This window comes from Caretta caretta, chromosome 7, assembly GCF_965140235.1.
Source record: "Caretta caretta isolate rCarCar2 chromosome 7, rCarCar1.hap1, whole genome shotgun sequence".
Classification (NCBI taxonomy): Eukaryota; Metazoa; Chordata; order Testudines; family Cheloniidae; genus Caretta; species Caretta caretta.
In genome coordinates this window covers 22,996,836-23,018,309 of record NC_134212.1, presented here as the reverse complement: position 1 = coordinate 23,018,309, position 21,474 = coordinate 22,996,836, and the positions used below count along the sequence as shown (strand labels likewise).

Sequence of the window (21,474 nt, the reverse complement as noted above, 5' to 3'; positions counted from 1 at the left end):
TTCCCTGCTTAAGGGTCCCAGTTTTGATCATTGCTGAGGAACATCAAGTCTTTATACATGTGGTTGTGGTTCATTACAGTGGCATGTGGCACTTCAAAAAACCCTTTTTAATTTCCCACTTATTCCCTGTTTAACAGAGGCCATTCCTAGAGAGAGAAGATGCTGGGGTAACAGGAGAGACGGGCTGGATACTGTATTACAATTATAAATTCCAACTAAACAACCAGTGAATTAAAGTCTCTCCCACCTCATTGCCCTTCTATTAAGAACCCCCTTTCTTCTGAGTGCATTAATGGCCCTCTGCCACAGCTAACCCCACGGCTTCCCTCCAGGCCCATTGAAATGAGCCACCTCCCTTTCCAGACTGACAGCAAATCTACAGTTCTTAATCCCATCTTCAGCCAAGACATTAATGCAATGAAGCACCTGGTAAAGACCATATGTAAGAGGCTTAGCACTGAGCAGCCCCCTGTCTGCACTCAGCTCTGGGATGCCGCTTGTTTACATCCTGGTTTAACGTCCGCTAACACGTTAAGTGACCCTTCTCGGAACAGACTCTCGGCAGCCAGGGAGCACAGAGCTGTCCCTGAGCCGAAGCTTGGGTTGGCCCAACGTGAAGTCTTGGCAGGGAAGGAACAGATGGGGTAAGTGGAGGATTTTAGAGGCCTACACTACCCACCACTGGGAAAAAAATCAACAGGAAGGGCAGTGGGACTGATTCTGATTGAGCCTAAAAGAATAATATTGATTTGTGATCCAGGCAGACACACCAGGGATGGATATGGCCCAGTGCAACTCTACTGGTGTCAATAAAGACAGGTTAGTGGGGTTACACCAGGGATGGAGCTGAAGCCATTTTTTTTTAAAGCAGACCCCATTCTTCTTTCTTTTAAGTTAGTGAGGAAACCCCATTGCTTGCCATGGAGATGCAATGCATTAGGAGGAAACAGGAGGGGATGGAGGTCATTTGGGGCCCTGCTGCAGGCACACGTCCCTGCCCGAGTCACTCAATCTAATTTTACTGCAAAGGATAAATGAAAAAGTCAAACTCAAATGACAATTTGAAAAACTTCTGGTTTCCTCATTAGCTTTGGGGATACCAGGTCACCTAGCATTAACCAGACCAATGGTGGTGACCAGGAGGCAGTTGAGGACAGCTGGGGAGGGAGGCCATGCCTCCAGGTCCTTTAGTCTGCAACATGCTGTCATAATTCAGAGCAACTGCGCCAACACTCCTCTCTATGGTCGAGCAAGGGCACCCACTCTAGGCTTCCAGCTTCTCTGCCATCACCTCTCTTGGGCAGAGACCTGCATCTCTCCCTCCTGATCACAGTTTTTCCAAGCAGCACTGTTCCCTGTGATACTGTGCGTTCCCCTGCAAGTCAGACTCCCTAAGCAGGCCTGCTTTGCTTTCTCCTCAGAGGCAATAAATTGCCCACATTTAGAAGGTACCACACAGCCCTTTCTAAGCAAGCACATTTATTCATAAGGTAAAAGCATTACATATTAAAACAATAAAATAACCTACATGGATACTAATAAGCTTACCAGAGGTCACCCCCCAACTCCAAGATGGGCTCTAGGAGGTGGTCAGTCCCTCAAACCCCACCCAGGGGTTTTTCTGTGGTTACAAGTTCATAACACCTTTTGAACAGAACAAGTACACCCATGCATCTGTGAGTTACTTCTTCATACAGTTGGGTTCTTTGATCTTGGGACCCTGAGAACAGATGATGAGCAGACAATGGATTTCTCCCCAGGGTATAGCTTCAAAAGGTTGGGTCCAGAGGTAGGAATTTGCCTTCCTCTCCTCCCAAGTATGTCGTAGGAAACACACTCAAATAAAAGTTCATTCTTATCTGGCACATTGTTTAAAAGAGTCCTTTGAAGATCATAACACTTCCTAGGGTTTACACTAGTCTTGCCTCCACCCTTGAGACATTACACACAATCCCACAATAATATGGAAACATTTGCATTTTTAATGCAATGAACTCATAAAACACTTAACCTTAGTTCAATTGGGTTTGTCCAGGACTTTACAGGAAATTGTCATATATGCACATGCCATGTGGAACACAGCACAGTTCATTCCCCTTCCCAGGCTTACAACAGGAGCTTGTGCCTAGAAGGAAAGGAGCAAATCAATGCTGTGTTACACACAGAGCTTTGCTGCTGACATCGAGAAGGGAGCTCCAACATTACAGGAGCACCTCCTCCCTCGTCTACTTTCCTGTATTGAGCACCAGCCCTGCCCTGACTCTTCCTCCACTGGTCCCTCCTTGTTTGTTAACATCTGCTCTCCTTAAGTAATCCACCCCAGTGGTGATCTGCCTCCAAGTCTCTGCTCTGGTCCTTGGTCAGCCCTGTAATGTGACTCTCACGCACAGCACTGTCTTCTTCTTCCCTGGGCCAGGGTATCAGCTGCATTCAGAAACAAAGACAGAGAAAAATGCCAAGCACATCATCCTCGAGGAGGAGTTTTAAACTTCACAGGCCAGATCCTGTTCTCATTGAAGTCAGTGACCGAAGTGCCAATAACTTCAGGTCTTGGGTGTACTCATCCTCTGGCTGGGGTGCTATATGTTATACTGCATATACATATCAGTCACCCTAATATCATAGGAAGACCCCAATGCTTCCCAAGACATTCAGAATCATTTATTCATGCCTTGGAGACAATTGACAGCCACCATTCCAGCAGGAAGAACTAGAAGAGACTCATTCTGCATTTGGGAGAAGCAGAAAACCCTGGACTCAGTCTCCAAGCACCCTGCATTGAAATATTCCCCATTCCTTAGTGAGGCACTGGTATATTACAAATTCCCTTTACTTTTTTCTGCTCATCCTCTGTGGGGTTTTCAAACTAAGCCAGATAATTAGCGCTGGCTCCCACACACACAAGAACAAGCAATGAAATACCTTCACACTGATCCATGACCCTGCACTAGCCCCCAGACACCCTCTGTGCTCCCCAGAATACCGGCCAACTCACTAAGCAAAGGCTAAAGGGGTGATGGCTTTGGTGCTGTGGTCTGAGACTCCAGCCACTACAGGGCTGCTGCCATGGTGTAAATCCTAAACCCCATCTCACGCACTGCCCAACAGGCAAGGACATGGATGTTGCTCCACTGTGCAGGAAGGCTGGATGCAGAGAAATCTTTCCCCCTCCTCCACCCCCCTGTGCTCTGCAGGCCATTTGCCTCAATGCAAATGGGTTTTGAATGGGAGGGGGTTTTGAAAGCAGGGCAAGGCAGAGTTACGGGCACACCTAGTGGGTCCACACATACATAAATCTGCCAGTCAAAGCCTCCTGTGCAATTGCTGCACTCATAGCTGTACAGCAATTCATCTGCCGCTCCTTGTCCTAAGGAAAAAGCATTCCAACCCCCACCATGTCGACCACAGAAACCCCTGTGCCAAGCCCCCTTACTCAGTATTTGACTCTACAAGATACATTAACTGATGGGCAAGGGATGTGCATATATAAAAGATACAGGAGGTGGCAATGAGCTAGTGTGGAGGACAGTGCATTTCAATGCACATTCATGGCAAGAGTTGGAGGAGGAGCATGGATAAAAATCCAAGACAGTATGAGACAAATCCTGAGGTCCTTACTCAGGCAGGGACCCACTGAAGCCAATGTAAATACACTGTGGTGTGGCATAAAGATTTTATCAGCAGGAGCGTGTTACCCAGGAGAGACAAAGCCACAAGCTGAGTAATGCCAGCCATCCCAAATGAGTACCAGGTGTTCTCTAAATGTCATGTGTTTGCCACAAAAAGCACACATATTTTAGGAAAGTTTGAGAACATTACAAAGAAATGTGTTGGGATTACATTTTGCATCCCTCCATCTGCAAAGCCACACAAAGGCTGAGCTGAGTCCAACTCTACAGACTTCAGAGGGAGAGGGAAAAAATGAACACAGCTTTGAAATCTCTACAAATCTAGCCTCCATCAGACTGTGATTTTGAGGCCCAATACCTTTACACTTTACAGTGAAAGAAGCAAATGTTATGTGTCCTGTTACAAAGCTGGGAATCATTCCTTTCTAATGGTATCACTGACCCATTTCTAGCCTTGATTGATACTGGACCGCAGACCAGAACTGAATTTTCCCATCCTGGGCCTTACTCCACTGTAATTTTGGGAGGAAATGTTACATTTGGTGAATGAAAGAAACATTTCTCTGGCAGGTTGGTATAAAAAACAACAACAATCCATCACTCATGGGTTGGTATGTTAGAAGTAACATAATAAATGCAACTGGTTACACAGTTCCATAGGGAATCACATGGCATTTCCATCACACATGTGGCATGTATATCACACACTTGTAGGCCAAGTGTGATTGGGGAAAGCTTCCCTGTTTAGGGATGCTATTACTATATCCTTTATTATCAAATGACACACACCAGGTTTCTAATTAAATTTTAAATAGAAATCAGCTCCCAAGCTGCTGAATAATTCAAGGAGTTGTATTAACTGAGGTTCTGAGATGTGAGCTGCACAGAGCATTGGCTGGCAGAAGGCCAGCCCTCAGAAGTACTGCAGCTGTTTGGTGGTGAGTCGATAAGGACATGTGTGTGTAAAGGAGAGCAAAGAGAGAGCATGTGAGAGACTCTGTGCGAGCGTGGGAAGAGGCAGGTGTGCTCTGAATGACGAGTGTGTGCATGGGATGAGGCTGGTTTTGGTGCTCTGTGTTTATTGCTGTTAATGTGCAAGTGTGATGAGGGGCTAAGATTCTTTGGCTAGATGTACAAGCCAATAGGAGCGTGAAGCTATTGTGTGTGCTTACACATGTGTGAAAGTGCTTCTGAATGACGACGAAGTGTGTTCTCTATACATGTGAGGCTGGGGGCTGAACATACAAGAGATGGGGGGGAGTGTAAGCTTTTGTGTATCTCACCATGAGCACAAGTGTGTGAGGAGCATCTGCATGATCCATGTGAGTGTCAGAGGGGGAGTGTGCATGTACAATGAGTGATGTGTAGGCATGCCTGTGACTCTGTGTGTGTGTGTCACCATGAGTGTGACTAGGATATGTACAGAGCACAGTTAGTGAGAATGATGATTTCCAGTCCTGAGACAATCAATGACAGCCATGCCCCAAGACGCATACAGGCTAGTACAGTGCATGCAAGGGCATGAACATTTGTGCATCCTCGCAAAAATGTGTTGTACCCCTGTAAATTAGATTGCTGCTGCTGCTTGCTCAGCCCTCATCCCAGGTGGAGTGCAGGCCTTTCTAAGGTCAGAGGAATCAGTGCAAAGAGAAGACTAAAAGACTGCAGCTTTCTAATTCCGGACCTCAATCAAGCCAGGAAAGTGCCTACTGAGAAAGAGATGAAGACACAGGATGTGGCGGGGGGCAGAAGGGATCGGGCTGAAGGTCAGTCTCCTGCACTGTATTTAAACATGCCAAGCCTGGAATTTAGAGCAGAATCATGTGGGATAATCTCATAAGCTATAGGAAAGCCTGCAAAACACGCCCCTTCCCTATCCCGTCCCTCTCCCAGTGGGCGTCTCAAAAGTTAAGTCGTCTTCTGCTAAGGAGCTCAGGGAGATTGAGGAGGGGGTTAAAGCAAGAGCCCTATTTATATAGACAAACACAGGCAGGTTAGTTTCAACTTGATTTTTGTAATGTCAACATAGAGGAAGTTCAGCTTGGATGCAGCAGTGGGTTCCAGTGGGCCTGGAAGGAAGCGGGTGGCATGTATAGATTTATGTTCTCCAGGGGAGGCTCAGCCCAGGCAGAGCAGTGGGTTCCAGTGGGTCTTGTATGGGGGAAAGTGGGAGAGACTGTGTATATTACCTTCTCCAGAGGAAGTTCAGCTCAGATATGGCACCCAGTTACAGTGAGAGAGTCCTTACTTTTTGTCCCAGTTTTCTAGCTAGCCTGACAGGCTGCCCAAGTAAGTTGGTTGACTCACTTGAAAGGACACAGCCAGCCAGATCCTATTGGCCATTCTCTGGCCAAACTACTACTGAAGTCAAGGCTTAGAATTGGGCCTAGTGAGTTCAGCTGGGACTCAAACCCAGGCCCTGCCTGGATTACTCAAGGCTTATGCTCAGAGGACTAGATTGCACTTAGTTTAGTTCACAGTAGCAAGGGAAAAGAGAGAAAGGCGATTGAAGGGAGAATAAGAGGACAGAGACAGAGAGGGGGAGGATGAGGCAAGCAAGAGACAGAGATAAAGGTGATTCTTTCCTTAGCTTGTGAATAATGATCCAGCCATACCTTGGTTTTTAATATTCACCCAGGCCCAGGGTTCCCTAGGGACACATCAGACACTGAAGTGAGATAACAGAGTTGATGTTTAATCCCAGCTCCTCTTAGCAAGAATTATGTCAGGGCAAGGGAACAGAGTCTCCCCCAGAGGAAGAAAGGAAAGAAAGGGATAAAAATAACCTACCTGTTGCTGGTCCCAGATCCAGGCTGGAATCATTGAGATCTCCCCCGTCTTCCCAGAAGTACTGGGGGGGCTGTAGGATCTTGGACTCCTCATTCTCCTCACTGGCAAAGCCTGATCCCGCGGAGGCATGCAGGGCACTGAGGACAGGGTCAGGCTCCGTAGCTTCCAGGTTGCTTTGCTCACGGGAATCCAGTAGCTCCAGATGGGACATCATTGTAAACTCCACCAAGGAGGTTGAGGTGAGACCCTCAGTGGTGGGCTCCTCTGATGAAACAAGGCAGATGCACAAGGTCCCTGCGCAGTGACAGGGAGACCCATGTCAGAATAACAGAGTGAGAGACAGGAGTGGGAACTGATGAAATGAGACACACGCGTTTTGAGTTGGCCACGGGTTCCATTGCTCCAGGCACAGCTGTACTGGGTCAGACCAACAAGACCATATAACCCAGTAACCTGCCTCCTGTCAAACCAGATCAGCCCATCTAGCTTCCTGTCGCACTCTCTGAAATAACCCCCTACCCTCCTCAGGTTGAGGGCACTGTTAGCTTAGGACAAAAACAATCATGGCTGTTTAAGAAATATACACAAGAAGCTACACAGACACAACAAGTTCACCTCCAGACTCAGCTGGCGTAAAGCAGTGTCGTTCTGCTGAGGTCAGTGGTGCCCCAGGCACTTACCCCAGCACAGCTCCATGGACTTCAAGGGAACTAGGCCGATCTACTCCTGCTGAGGATCTGGCCCCACTGAATTTATTAGACGCAATGTGGCTGGGGCCAAAGCTGCCTGATTGCAGTGGACCCGAAGAAGACTCTGTGTGGCTCAAAAGCTTGTCTCTTTCACCAACAGACATTGGTCCAATAACAGATATTACCTCGCCCACCTTGTCTCTCCAATATCCTGGGACCAACATGGCTACAACTACACTGCATGATTACAATGGCGACATTCAAAATTCTGAACCCATAAGAAGGCTCGTGTTCTGGAAGATTGTGTGTTTGATTTTTCTATATTCGTTTTAAGTCAGATTTATGCTAAATGACAAATAAGCAGAGTAGAAGGGATAAAAATGCAATGCTGTTTGTCTTGGGCCAATGGATCCGAAGAGAGGCTGATGCAGCCATCAAGTTCAGAGCCCCATGTGGTGGTTGTCTGATAACCTAGATAGGCTGGAAACATAACAAGCTAGATTGCTTCCGCAGTCCCACCCATTTTCTAAATAATACCACCGTATGTTACATCCCTATAGGACCCTCTATCTCAAAGGGCTTCCCATGCTGCACACAGACAGCACCTCTGAAATGCACCACCTCTAGGGCAGACTGCATCAGCACTTTGCACAGCGGGAGGGATGGGAAGGTAACATTTTATCCAAAGGCTCCAACTTAGGCCAGGGCATCTTGGTGCATGCTACAGAGACTGACACTTAGTTTTAAGATCTTCCCTAAACTGCACAAAACTCAGTTATGTATGAGAAGGATGAATGGCTGAGTTGACCCAGCCAGCGTTGAACCTGTGGTTCTAGACCGGGGTGGGCAAACTTTTTGGCCCGAGGGCCACATTGGGGTTGCAAAACTGTATGGAGGGCCGGGTAAGGAAGGCTGTGCCTCCCCAAACAGCCTGGACCCCACCCCATATCCGCCCCCTCCCACTTCCCGACCCCTGACTGCCCCCCTCAGAACCTCTGACCCATCTAACCCCCCCTGCTCTTTGTCCCCTGACCACCCCATCCTGGGACCCCCACCCCCTATCCAACCCCCCCTGCTCCCTGACTGCCCCAACCCCTATCCACACCCCCGCCTCCTGACAGGCCCCAGGACTCCCACGCTTATCCAACCCCCCCCCCATTCCCCGTCCCCTGACCGCCCCCCCCGAACCTCTGCCCCATCCAACCACCCCCTGCTCCCTGTCCCCTGATCACCCCCCCAGAACCTCCGCCCCCTGCTCCCTGTCCCCTGACTGTTCCCTGGAACCCCCTGCACCAGCCCCCTTACCATGCCGCTCAGAGCGGCATGTCTGGCAGTCACGCTGCCCAGCCGGAGCCAGACGCGCTGGCGTGCTGCCCTGCAGGAGCACGCAGCCCCACCACCCAGAGCGCTCCCCGCGCGGCAGTGTAGCTGCGGGGGAGGGGAGACAGCCTCCCCGGCCGGGAGCTCAAGGACTGGGCAGGTCAGTCCCGCAGGCCGGATGTGGCCTACGGGCCGTAGTTTGCCAACCTCTGGTCTAGACATTACCGACCTGGGGCTTACCCTGCTAAGCCACCCTCTGGAGGGAACAGTTGCGTTAATGCACGTTCACGTACTGCCCAGCCCCACCAAAGTGTGCCCTACTGCCTAAGCACAGAAGCATCTTCGTTCAGATATAAATCTGCAGTTCTGGAACCATAACAATCCATTTGTCCTGAAGGGACTCGGTGTCAGTGGCATCTCCTAACCAGGCTAGGAAGCACCCAGTACTCTGAATACGAGATAAATACCTTCATCACAACACGTTAGAAAAGATACCAGTCATTATTTACTCTGTGGGGGTGGGGGTGAGAGACACACATCCTCTGCATGTGTGTACACCTATTCTGGTGGATCCCCCAGGAGATGTATACAGCAAGCCAAAGTAACTGCATGACCTTATGATTGTAACCCTGGCCCTCCTTTTCCCCACCCCGACTGCTTGTATCATCTGCTGTGCTGTAACCACCATTAGACTGGGAGGTATTAAGGGAAGGGAACATAGCTGTTTCATTTGTCTGTAGGGCCTATGGCACACTGTGGTCAATTACTAAATAAATAAATAATAAGGGGATGTCCTGCCTTGCAGGCTGAAATGGATCACAAACACTGAATTCTTGTTAAACACCCTTCCTGGAGAGAAGGCAGAATTTTAAACACTCAGGGTAAAATCCTGGCTCCACTGAAGTCTATGGGAGTTTTTCCATTGACTTCAGTGGGGCCAGGATTTCACCCCAGGACTCTCTCTCTCTCTCTCTCTCTCTCTCTCTCTCCATTATCTCCCTCCTAGGAACATAGTTTGTTGTACAGGGGCAAGTTACACATGTAATTCAGCTCACTCACATGAGCCTTATACAGCTCTCTTGCTCACTGCGACAGCCCTCTACAGAAGCTCAGCTCTTCCCTACAGGAACAGAGGCAAGGGGCTCTTCCCCATAACTGAGTGAGCGACCCTTCTATTTTGAAACACCTGGAGAGTGGAGAGTTAACTGCCATTCACTATACCAGGGGTGACCAACCTGAGCCTGAGAAGGAGCCAAAATTTACCAGTGTACATTGCCAAAGAGCCACAGTAATATATCGGCAGCCCCCCATCAGTTCCCCTCTCAGTGCCTCCTGCCTACTGGCAGCCCCACCATTCAGCACCTCCCCCTCCCTCCCTGCACCTCCCGACAAGCTGTTTCATGGCATGTAGGAAGCTCTGGGGGAGACCAGGATCAGGGGAGGGAGCGGGAAGGGGTGGAATGGGGGCAGGGCCTGTGACAGAGCCAGGGGTTGAGCTGTGAGCACCCCCCAGCACACTGGAAAGTTGGTGCCTGTAGCTCCAGCCCCAGAGTCGGTGCCTAGACAAGGAGCCGCGTATTAACTTCTGAAGAGCCGCATGGGGCTCCAGAGCCACAGGTCGGCCACCCCTGCACTATACCTACATGGAACAAAGCTTTCGTAGCAGCACGGTACACAGGGACCGAGATGCTCTCAGATTTAGGGTAGAAGAACATATCCAACATGGGACCTTGTCAGTTTCTCTTTCATACTTTTAAATACAGACTAAGCCCATCTATAGTGATGGTCATATTCCAAGCACTTCACAACCATCTAGTTAATTAATCATCACTAGAGCTTTGGGACATGGTTAAGTATTATGCCCATTTACTTACAGGGAATCTGAGGCATGAAGGATGTAACACCTAGGGATATTCCCTCTAGATTCCAGCTGCGGAAGCCAGAAGTTTCCAGTTCCCAGCTGAGGGCTCAGACCACCCCTCCCATGCCTGTACAGAGCTCTAGAGAGAAATCACTTGCCATTGTTCCTGGGAAACTTGGGAATGACGGGCTGCATTTCTCAAGTATGCTGCCTGTGTTTGGCCTCAAGAGTCTTTTCACTACTGATGTAGGAAATATTTATTTTCTCCCCCCACCTGTTCCCAAGCACTGCTTGGTTTTGTTAATTTTGTTCTATTGATCTAAGACAAGATCAGCTCAGCCCAGCACAGATAAATGGAAAGAAACTATCATAGAAGCAGCCGCATTATGGAAAGAAAAGCTACTGCAGCATAATGCAGCCAGTGGAGACACTTCTCCAGGCATCCCAAGGGATGGGCAAACTCATCGGCAGGTGGCTGAGTCACTCAATGGGACTGAGACATCCTGAGCTTTGCAGCAGAAGCCCAGACATGGGATAGTCCCTGACAGGCAATGACTTCGCAGGTTCAGTTCTACTGGAGCGCTCTCCTCTCTCCGCTTCTAAAGAGCTTAAACTGACACAATTTTGTTCAGGATTTTCTTGTTCTCATGCAAAAACAGCTGGTAATTGATTATGTGTATTAGAGTAGCACCTTCAGGCCCCAGCTGGGAGCGGTACCCCTATGTGCTAGAAGCCGTACACACGCACAGTAAAAAACAATCCCTGCCCCCAAAGAGCTAACAATCTCAATGGACAAGAGAGACACAGAGTGGGAGAAAGGGAGTATTATTTTCCCAGTTATAGAGGTGAGGGAGCAGAGGTGCAACAACACGCCCAAGGTAATGTAGTGAGTCTGTGGCAGAACTGGGAACTGTACTCTGTTCTTCTGAATCCCCACATAGTGTCTTGACCACAAGGCCACCCTTGCGTTCTCAAATGCCCAGGAAGGCCTAGGCTGCTACACACATGGTTTGTTAGTGAACTGCTGGGGCAGTAACAAGAGGAGAACAGCACAGCTCCTTTTTTCTGTAGGTCCCACAAAAATGGCGGCGATTTATTTGGAGTTGGGCATTTCCACCCTTCCTCGTTACTTTGGCTACAGCAAAATGGTGGTGGCAGATAGACATTCTTGGACCTTCCCCACCAGGTGGTTATAACTAGGCTGGGCAGGATTAGATTGAAATCATCAGTAGTTGGTAAACATCGACTTTCCCTGATACACAGAAATAGGGTGACTGTATTTTCCCAAAGGGAAAATGGGACACCTCACAGGGCCAGCCCGAGGCCCCCTGCCCCCACGCGAGCCTCCCCCCCAGCCCTCCCTGCCACTCATGTGGGGCCGGCCTGAGGCCCCCCTCCCCCTCCTGAACCCCGTTGCCACATGCCCGCGGGGCTGGCCGGAATCCCCCAGCCACCCACCCTGGGCCAGCCCAAGGCTTCCCTCTCCCCTCTACGCGCGACACCAGCCCGAGCCCCACCACTGCCCGCCCAGGCCCAGCCCAAGCCGCTCCCCTGAGCCCTCCCTTTTGTGCGGGCTGGCATTGCTGCTCGCCCCCCTCTCTCCCGCGTGTTCCTCCAATCCCTGATAGGGGTTGCACCCACTTTTTTGGCAAAACTGTGCACGATGATCAGTTGGCAAGAGCAAACAGAACAAATGTCCAGTTTTGCCAAAAACATCGGGATGGCCAGGACAGGGCTAAAAAAGGGGACTGTCCTGGCCAAAATGGGACATGTGGCCACCCTACACAGAAATCAGTGAACAAATTATCCATCGACAGCAGCCAGCGAGCGCAGCCTCCCTTGCATTTGGTGCCCACAGGAATCTGGTATCCAGGCCCCATGGCCACATAGGGGGCCCTCTGCAGCCCCACTGTCACGGCCTTATTAACTCATTAAACAGTTAGGAGTGCAGGGTTGTCCCTGGGCCAGAGCTGTTCAGTGATGGGGTGGTCTCCCTCATGGCCAGGGACTTGTCCTCCTCCTCACAGGCAGCCCTGCTGTCATGGCCCGCATCCATGCAAGGAGCCCCCCACAGCCCTGCTGTGAAACTGTGAAAATATATTAACACTGTTTATTTATAACCTTTTCTTCCAGTTATTATGACTGATCTTAACTGTGGAATTTACCAAATAATAAAACTCAAATTCTGCTGAGCCCAGAGTTCCACTACCCTCAGCACAAGATAAAATTACTTTGTCTCAAACTCTGGAGTGAGTTGTCAGCAGAGATGGTTCATGTGGGCACTACCCGCTTTCTCTAGGAACATCTCCCAAATGCAAGTGTGCCTCTGCATCCAGCATCAGGTGAAAGACCAAGTAGTTGCTTTAGTCCCTGGGAAAGCCCCGGGTCTGTTGCAGGGTGTTTACTTTTGTAATAGCGTCACGGAAGGGTTAGATGGAGGAATTGGACTCAGGACACCTCCCCGCCCTGGCACACACTCGCAACCTAGTTCTCTGCTATCCTGCATTTCCTGCATTCATTTACACTTGCACACAGTGAGTATAAAATGCTGCCACCCCACTCACACGCATGGGAGTGTTTTACATCCACTTTGCACAGTTGAAAGGGGCAACACAAGGCACAGGGGCCTGGAGAATCAGGCCCAGGATGTCTCTTTGGAATCTTTATTGACACACCCCTCACATTCTCCCAAGTGCTTCCTAGGGAGGCCCATGGCAGTTGTCAAGACAGGCAATGGATGACTCAAAGCAGAGGCAGGAGCATACTTCGAAGGAAATGGACCAATGGCTGGAGTGGAGATCCAACACCCACCAAGGCTGTTCCTAAGCCAGACTCCTTTGGAGAGCAAAGGGGGAACAAACAATTTCCAGTTTTCTGACACGGTACTTTAAATATAGATCAACTGATAGGAGAACAACACACACAAGCAAACAAAACCCCATGACTGCAGAAGAGATCGAGTGGGGAGTTTTAGCCAGGACGCATTGGTTCCTTCAAAGGGGGCATGTCTCTGACTGGCAGATTCTGTACAACAGCCTCCCAGCTGGGTGTGTGACAGGCACCAAAGGGGGTCAGGAGGGTCTCAAGTTGTCCCCAACCAGAAAGAGGGCAGCCATGACACAGTGAAGGGAAATGGAGTATTCAGGGCTCCAGCCAAGTTTGGTCCTGCTGCTGTCCAGCTTCCATTTCAAGCTTTACCCCGAACAGATCCAAGGGTTTGCCCAACGAATGTTATTTACCAGGGTAGCAGGGTCAGGAAAGGGTCACTTGCTGATAATCAGTTAGGACAGCAGCACAATGACTGGCGGAGGGAAGCATCTACTAGCGATGTCCCCTCCCCCTCCAATCCAAAAACTCTGTGTAGAATGGAATAGCTGAGGGAGCAAGGCCCAAGGGCATTAAGAGAGGAGGGAGGTGTGGGCACAGGGAGCTGAGGAGGGAAACGGATCTGGAATTAAGGCTAAAACTTACAATGACAACCAGCTATTGTCTCTGCCCGGCTATTATGTAGGTTCTTTAAAGCAGTGTGAAACACAAAACAAAAACGAACTGAGAAATCACAAGGATAATTCTGATCCCAGGTACTGATGGAGGAGGAAGAGAAGGAGAAGGAACTTGACTTTCCTCGTTTGAGTCGCTGCTCTCAGATGCTCCTGTCTATCATCTGCATTAGCAGCCCCATGGACGCTCAATGACATGGACTAAGAAACATATGAGAGGCTCAGACCCCAGCCAGAGTTAATCGGCCTGATTTGTGCTCATTGTTACAGATTATCTGACCCCTGTTCCTTCCCCCTACGAGATTCCTCGCCTCCCCCCCACTCTATTCCCCCCCTTGCTGTGTCGCTAGTGGAACATTTTAAATTGAATGCTGGATTAAGAAGCCTAGGGGAGCTATCATTTCTAATTAGGGTTTCGGAAAACAGCTTGAAGGCTGGCATGCCTCTGGCACAGTCCAAGGGGTGAGCACACAGGTGCCTTACCAAGGGCTCCTTCTAGCACACTTATCTTCCCTGGGCCCCAGTATGTTTTCTGGGATACTGGGATGTATGTATGTGTGTGGGGAGGCCGGGGTGGTGGTGGTAGTTTAATGACCCATCATGGGAACAATTCTCCATTGACTGGAAAAGGATGGGCAAGATGTGGCCTGACAGGTCTTTGTAGTTGGAGAGTTTTTGCCGGGAGGTTACAGAGGATGCAGGATCTCTATGGGAAGGGGTAAGTCTGTACCATCATGCTCCTTCCCCACCCCAGAGCCACCAAACCAAGCAAGACAGGGGCTCTTGCACTAAGACGACCTTGGAATGCTGGGAGGGATGGAGAGGGCGCGCCGCAGTTAGCACAGAAGGGCACACCAGACGGTTTTGCTGTTTCAGGGAGGATGCAGGAGAGAATCTAGGCCTACACGTGGTAACTGGTTCTGCTCAGGCAGTGCTGGAAATTGCCTCCCCTTGGGCAGAGGCTACCTCGCCTCAGAACCACGTGGCCCTGATCTTGGGGTCTGATTTTCAGAGCTGCTGAGCACCCCCACCCCCAGCTCCCATTCACCTCAACTGGTTGCAATTTTCAATCAGCAATACAGACACACAGCACTTCTGAAAAACCAGGTCCTTAACACGGACCAACTATGAAAGGTAGGGCATGCGCCCATCATCAGCATGTGTCACGACGCTAGGAGGATTCAGATGCTGAGCAGACCATTGCCCAATGCCTCCTCACACATGCAGTGAAAACTGATCCCATCCACCAGCACTGAACAAACCCCACTCGCCTCCCTCCCCCACCCCATTCATTCCAGGATCCAGATCAGGATTACTCTCCTTGTTTTCAAATCCTCACAGACCTGGTTTCTTTCCCCTTCCTGGTCCTTCCATTCTTCTAGTAGCTGCCTTCTGCACCTCCCGCTGTCTGGGAAAAACCTACGGATCCTTCTGCTCCATCACCATTCCAGGGCAATTCCACTATCAGCTGAAACATCTCTCTTTGCCCTTGCCTCTTATTTTTCCTCCCAGTTTACTGCATAACCCCTCAAAGTGTTATAGGATCTGAGGTGTACCAAATAAAGCTACATTATTGGCTCCAACAGCACAGCTGTTGCAGAGCCAGAGCTCCTTGACCAGAGCACAGAGGAACAGGTTTCTAAGAAACATGCTAGAGGCTCCATCAGCCCAGTCAGCCAAATGGTGTTTACACTGACTTTGCCAGAACTAAGCTTAAACACAGCAATTAAATTCAGTTCCAGCCCGTGCGTACAAAGGGTCTCCCAGGACTTCCTTCTGTTATATGGTACACTGTGTTGATCCCCTCTACTATATTTATATCCAAGCCACAGGATCCAATTTCAACAGTTTCATGCTGTGGTTTAGTCAGGACCTCATGTATATTCCTTAACTGGACTCAACCTCTGGACATGTTCAAGGGTTCAGTGTAGTTTTGCGACACCATTTAAAACACTGATCGTTCCACGCTAGACTACAAAATTGAAAGGAGCAAAGAAAGACAGTAGTGTAACCAGGCTTGGTTGTAACTGTCATGTTGAGGGAGAGCTCTAATATCTTTCTCTCTCACACACACACACAAGATCTCTCTCCCCCCATCAAGGAATCCATGCCTGAATCCTGCCAACAACCAGGTTTAACCAGGGATGTGAACAGCACGGGTCTCATCCTAGCTAAGCAGGGCACAACTGCCTTGCCAGCATCCCTGCCCCTATAAACAAATGGCTGCATGTGTTTGCTTTGCCTCAGTTGTGCCTCTGCCCAGGCTGCACTCGTGCGGGTGACAAATAGCTTGTCTCCATTCTTTTGGGATTACGTGTTTAAATAACCAATGAGAACTGGCAGCAAATTCACACGGTCGCCAGCAGCAGGACTCAGTGCACCTTCACCCTTCACCCCCTTACACTGTACTCTGCAGTCTAGCCTGCTTTGTTGCTACCGTTGGCTTATTTTACCCACAATGCTCTAGAGCTGCTTCCCACTCTGAGCAGAGGGGAAACTTTTATGTGTTCTGATCTGTAGCCTGTCGCCTGGAGCTTCCCTTCGAGGTCTTCATGTAATTATTTCAATCCCTGATGCCTATAATTAAGTGAACATTTCCTTATGTTACTGAAGAGGCAAAGGAAAAATTGACTGCAGGGAATTTTCATCCATCCTGATTTATGCTCCCTAGGCGTGGGTTCATTTATACAGTACTAACGAGGAATTGTCTAAGCGGACAGACGGAGGGGAAAGAATTATCTAATAGAGCCTGGCACTCACACAGCCACATGCAGACAGACACCTGGGGTGATATGGGGAGGAGGAGGGAGATGTTTTTCTCTTAACCTCATAAATTTACTATTCATGAAAGCAAAGGGCTTAGATAACTGGCTAGAGCCAGGCAATGCTCAGGCAAATGGCATGCTGATTACCAGCCAGATCTGACAGTGGACCTCAATTCTGACTTGCCACCACCCCAGAGCTTGGCCAGTGTCCCTTAAACACAATCTTCAGCAGCTAGTGTTTCATTCCTGGGTCTCAAGCTGAAGCTCCATCAATACACCTCATTCCTGTCCTGCAGCCTCCCGTTCTATTCCAGTTTTGGGGCTCCCCTGCTACACCTCATTTCTGTCCTGCAGCACCCCCAGTTATCCCAGACCTGAACCTCTCCTCAGCTGGGACTGCCAATCATGAAAACCTATGTGCAGGTTTTGCAATGTAGACTCACTGCAGAGTCCTTATTCTTCACTTGTAACCTCCACACTAGGTAAGAATCCAGGTCTCCAGAGGCAGCTAGCTAATGAGTTCACCCACTGGCCCCCCACAACACCAGTTTCACTAGCCTAAGGATTCAGCTGGTACTAAGTTATGCCCTTCTCGGTGTCTCCTCCCACCCCCATATTATCTAGGTGCTATTAGAGGGAAACAATCGGGAGACTTCTAAGGAACAAACCCCTTTTTGTTGCTGTCAGATGGAGGATCACGGTAAAGGTACAAAGCCGCATCTCAGCAGAGAGAGAGGCCCTTCCAGAAGTTGGAAGGAAACTTGGAAGGTTTCGCCGGTCTAGGCATCTCCACCTGATATTGGTATAATGTAGCCCAACTCCTGTAGCTCCCAGATGACGTTTAACGCCACCTCCCAAGTGCCTGTCTGTGTAATTAATGTAGCTTTAAAATAATAATTGTGAAGTTAGTGTTGGTGAAAGTTGCTGGCTTTACAGCCCAGAAGACAGCTTCGATGCACAGACCAGTTACAGCCTGGGAAGCAGCAGAGCGACTGTCCCACATACGTATTGCTCCCTTCCAGGGACCTCCCCACCTCACCCTCCAAGGATGAGGGGGTCATTGTCTCCATTCTCATTCACTGCTGGAGTCTCCTGCAGAAATGCATAACAGGGAGGTCCCAGCTGTGGTGGCTTTCTATGCTGTAGAGAACTTTTCACTAGGAGATGGGCTGAGACCTTATCCTGTAACAGTTGGATGACCCCAGTGGAAAGAGGGGTAGACACTGGATCCCTCCTCCTCCTAACAAAGACACACTCTGGTGGCATAATTTAAACCACATTTGGTTTCTGAGTTCCCCACCCCACCCTATAACCTCACTGGTGGGCCCCTATTTCCCCATTTTGCCCCCACTATCATATCACCAATTTGGGAAGGGGACATGTACCCAAAAGGGTACATAATCACTTCTGGACCACCATGAGTAGAGCTCCATAAACTGAGGTGGGCTGCATAGTCAGCCAACAAGCAAAGATTTGCCCATTTACCCCTATCCCCACATCAGAGCTCTGCCGATTTAAGATGCTAAGCGTACTAGGGATATCCCTGAATCTCTGGTGGTGCAGTGCTCCACTCGCTCCGTGATGCACTCTGAGCTGTATTTGCAAATCGGAGTGCCAGCACACAGAGGTAAACAGCTGAATCAGAAATCAGAGACGCAGAAGAACTGTTAGGTTGCAATTTGTCAATCTCCCTTCACACAGCGCGGGAAGGTTCCTTACAGCACATTCTTATATGACTGGTGCAGCTTGGTTTGAAATGTATTAGGTGATGGGAGATTCACCCACTATGGGGGCAGGAAGAAACCACAAGTATTTGCAGTTGGGACACCATTGATGATTCAGCACCATGGTGGGAGCTGGTACTAGACCCCCTAAATAGGCCTTCTGATCCTTTCTGTCCTATAACGTCTCACTTCATTATTTTAAAAAATATATTATTTCTGTTACGGTAGTGCCAAGAGACCTCAATCAAGGGTCCAGGACTCATTGTGCTAGGCACTGCACACCAAGAATCAAAAGATAGTTCCTGCCCCAAAGCACTTACAATTGATACCTCTCCTTCAGCTGTTTTGGGGGTGTGCTTTTGACTGACATCAGGAAGTGGGATATTACTGACCCCACAGCACATTCTCTAGTGCAAACGAGCTACCTCTTTATGAAACTGGCCCTTCATTACGCTCAGGGAGAGAAGCTCCCAGATCCAGCATAAGATGCCTTCAAACCTGGCTACTATCAAATGATCCCAGACAAAGAAGGCTTACACTTCTAATGCTCCATTTCAAAGTTCTGTTTTCACAGCACTACCCCAAAATTCAAACTACTTTTCTTTTAAAAGGCAAAACTCTCTTTCCCAGAGTTCTTTGAGAGAGGCCCCTTGTTTGAAAACATCTCCAAGCAGATTATATAAAAAAAGCAGCACAGACTTCATAACTAGTCTAAGTATAATTACTTATGTGCTTAATCGGCTTTAATAAATGCCCCACCCCTTCTCCAAATTTCAAGATTAGGATCTTTGGGGCCGGTGAACTTGTTTCCTTTTTTTTTTTTTTTTGGCAACTTCACAGTGGTTAGTAAACTGAAAAAGCCCATAAATAAAGATATTTTTTGTGCAGCACAAGATAGGGGCATCTCTATAGCCCCTTTGGGAAAAACAACAGCATGCAAGAATCCCAGCTCAAAGAATGGCATGCAGAAAGCATGCTACATTCAGAGCTATTTCCACCCTCTCCATAATAACACCGCCTTGTTTACTTCAGTTGGACAAGTGCTTATTGTAGCATACACCTTCCCTGCCCAAAGACATTTTTAGCAGCCTTAACACACATTCTTCTTCCTAAGAAATAAACTTTTAGAACATACAAGTAGCAAATGATTCCCCCCTCCCCCAAAATCCTCACACTACATAATAATAATAAAATGATTCTTACAACTATCATGGAGTGGACATGCACCCTTCATAAAATCAAATTAAGGAAAAAGTACAGAAACGAAACTTGGGTCACAAAATCTAGACTTGAAAGACTGAGCGTAATCTTATATCCCTAAAAATAGTGGTTTAAGGAAGGGAGAAGCTGCCCAGCCAAGATCTCAAAGCTGCACAGAAGTAAAGAGCACACTGCTGTGAATTTTAGCACGTAACCCAAACTCTAGGGAAAGATACAGAAGAGGGGGGATTACTCACTAATAACAAGTCATGTTCCCTTCTGGGGACCTACCTAGCTCATTAGAGGTGAAGGACCGGCAGATCAGAGTGGTTTTGGTTTCTTTTCTCCCTATCTCTTCACATTCACACCCAGCGAGTTATTGCTTTATTTAATAATTCAGTAACAGAAGAGACAAGAGAGCGGAGGTCCCATTTACTTGGCCAGGTGCTGGGGAACAGAGCCAGTTTGGTCCCTATGGTCTATTCCCCAGGACTTGGCTCCCTGGTGATAGAGAAGTCCTAGTTAGTTCACCCCACTGGTCCCCAGACAGGATCGACCCCACCAGTCTATTCCCAGGGCTTTGTCCAAGCTGCTTTAATTTAGCAAGTCTTCTGCAACTGACAGAACGCTGCTGGGATTGCAGCAGCTTCTCCCCCCGATTTCATTCGCTCTCCCGCAAACAAATCACTTTAAAATCAAAGCAACAAAGGCACTCACCCCAGGCCAGCAGCACCGCCAGGGCCTGGTGCAGCCGCTGCTTCATGGTGCTGGCCGTTGCACTTCTTCACTTGGACCTGGATTCTGCAGCTGCCCGCGGGGCTCTGCCCCTCCTGGACACGGCAACCACCTCTCTCCCTTGCAGGTCCGCCTCAGACTGCATCTCCCCACCACCAGCAGCGGAGCTGCAACTTCCCCCCAACCCCCTCCTCCCGCTGGGCTCCACTTGCTAGTGTCAGGCTCCCTAGGGTAGGGGATCTGGAGGGGGCGGGGTGGGGAGCTGCTCAATGGTCAATCCCTGCACAAAGGGAGCTCGCCCAAAGCCGGGCAAGAGCAGCCGCCGCCTCAGCAGCCGCCCTGCCAGACGCAGCCCGGGTCTGGTGCTTGCATAAAATCAGCCAAATCTCCCAAACCCACGGCGTGGTGCATCCTCCTTCCCGGGGCAAGGGGGGGCCGGGGCAAAGGGGGCTTGCCCGCGGCGTGGGCACCGCGACTGCCTTGCGCCTAGCGGCCGGCTGCAGCGGCTTTGCTGTGTCTCCCGCAGCCTCCCAGGGCAAACCTCCACCCCGCCTCCACGGCTGCGGCGGCGGCTGCTCGGGATGCCCCGGGTTCCCAAGCCGGGGAATTACAATTCATCCCTCTCCAGCGCTGCGCCGGGGCTGCGTTCCGGCCCCCGCCCGGGACCAGCTTCCCCCGGGTCCTAGAGAGAGGCCCGGCCAGCGCCCTGCTGAGGGCGCTCACGAGCGACCAGCCTGCGGGCCAGGCTGCGTGGGAGGCGGGAGGGGGGTTTACCCTCCTTCCCTGCGGGGTGTGTGCCAATGAGAAGCTCTCTGGCAGAAGCCCCCCGGACCACCGCGAAGAGGCTGCCTGCTGGGGAAAGCCTCTTGCCCTTTGTGCACACGAAAGGCTGTTTCTGGGAGAAGGGAGGTGCTTTTAACAGCACAGGAGAGAGCTACAACTATCATCTTCTAGCTCTCAGATGGCACTTGTCACTGGCAGCAGGTACAAAAGCCGGCCCGCTCCAGAGCGGGGGGGTTTGAGCCACTCAGTACAGAGACAAGGCCCTAGCTACAGCCTTCAGATTCCCCTGAGTAAAACCATCAGATCTGGGCCCAGCGCTGCATAGAAGCAGAGCTGGTGGAAATTATCCAAAGGAGACATGTCCCCCAGGGAAACAAGAGCCTGTCCTCAAAGCAGACATTATTCGCTTTCCCCGCCCAAGAAAGTAGCCGCTGTAGATGTAGATCATATCAAACCAACATTTTTCACATGGAAACTC

At 49.7% G+C, this 21,474-nt stretch overlaps 1 protein-coding gene across 1 annotated transcript in view; it reads right to left on the bottom strand.

Annotated features, from left to right (window-relative positions):
* PODXL2 (podocalyxin like 2) overlaps positions 1-20,886 on the bottom strand; it is a 39,725-nt gene extending 18,839 nt beyond the window's left edge. Inside the window, exons 1-2 of the mRNA XM_048858331.2 lie at positions 20,196-20,886; positions 6,420-6,713 (exon numbers count right to left, since the gene is read on the bottom strand). Of these exons, the coding sequence (XP_048714288.1) occupies positions 6,420-6,713; positions 20,196-20,241 (340 nt within the window). The 5' untranslated portion in view covers positions 20,242-20,886. The remainder of the gene's footprint in view (positions 1-6,419; positions 6,714-20,195) is intronic.
* Positions 20,887-21,474: the final 588 nt, after the last annotated feature.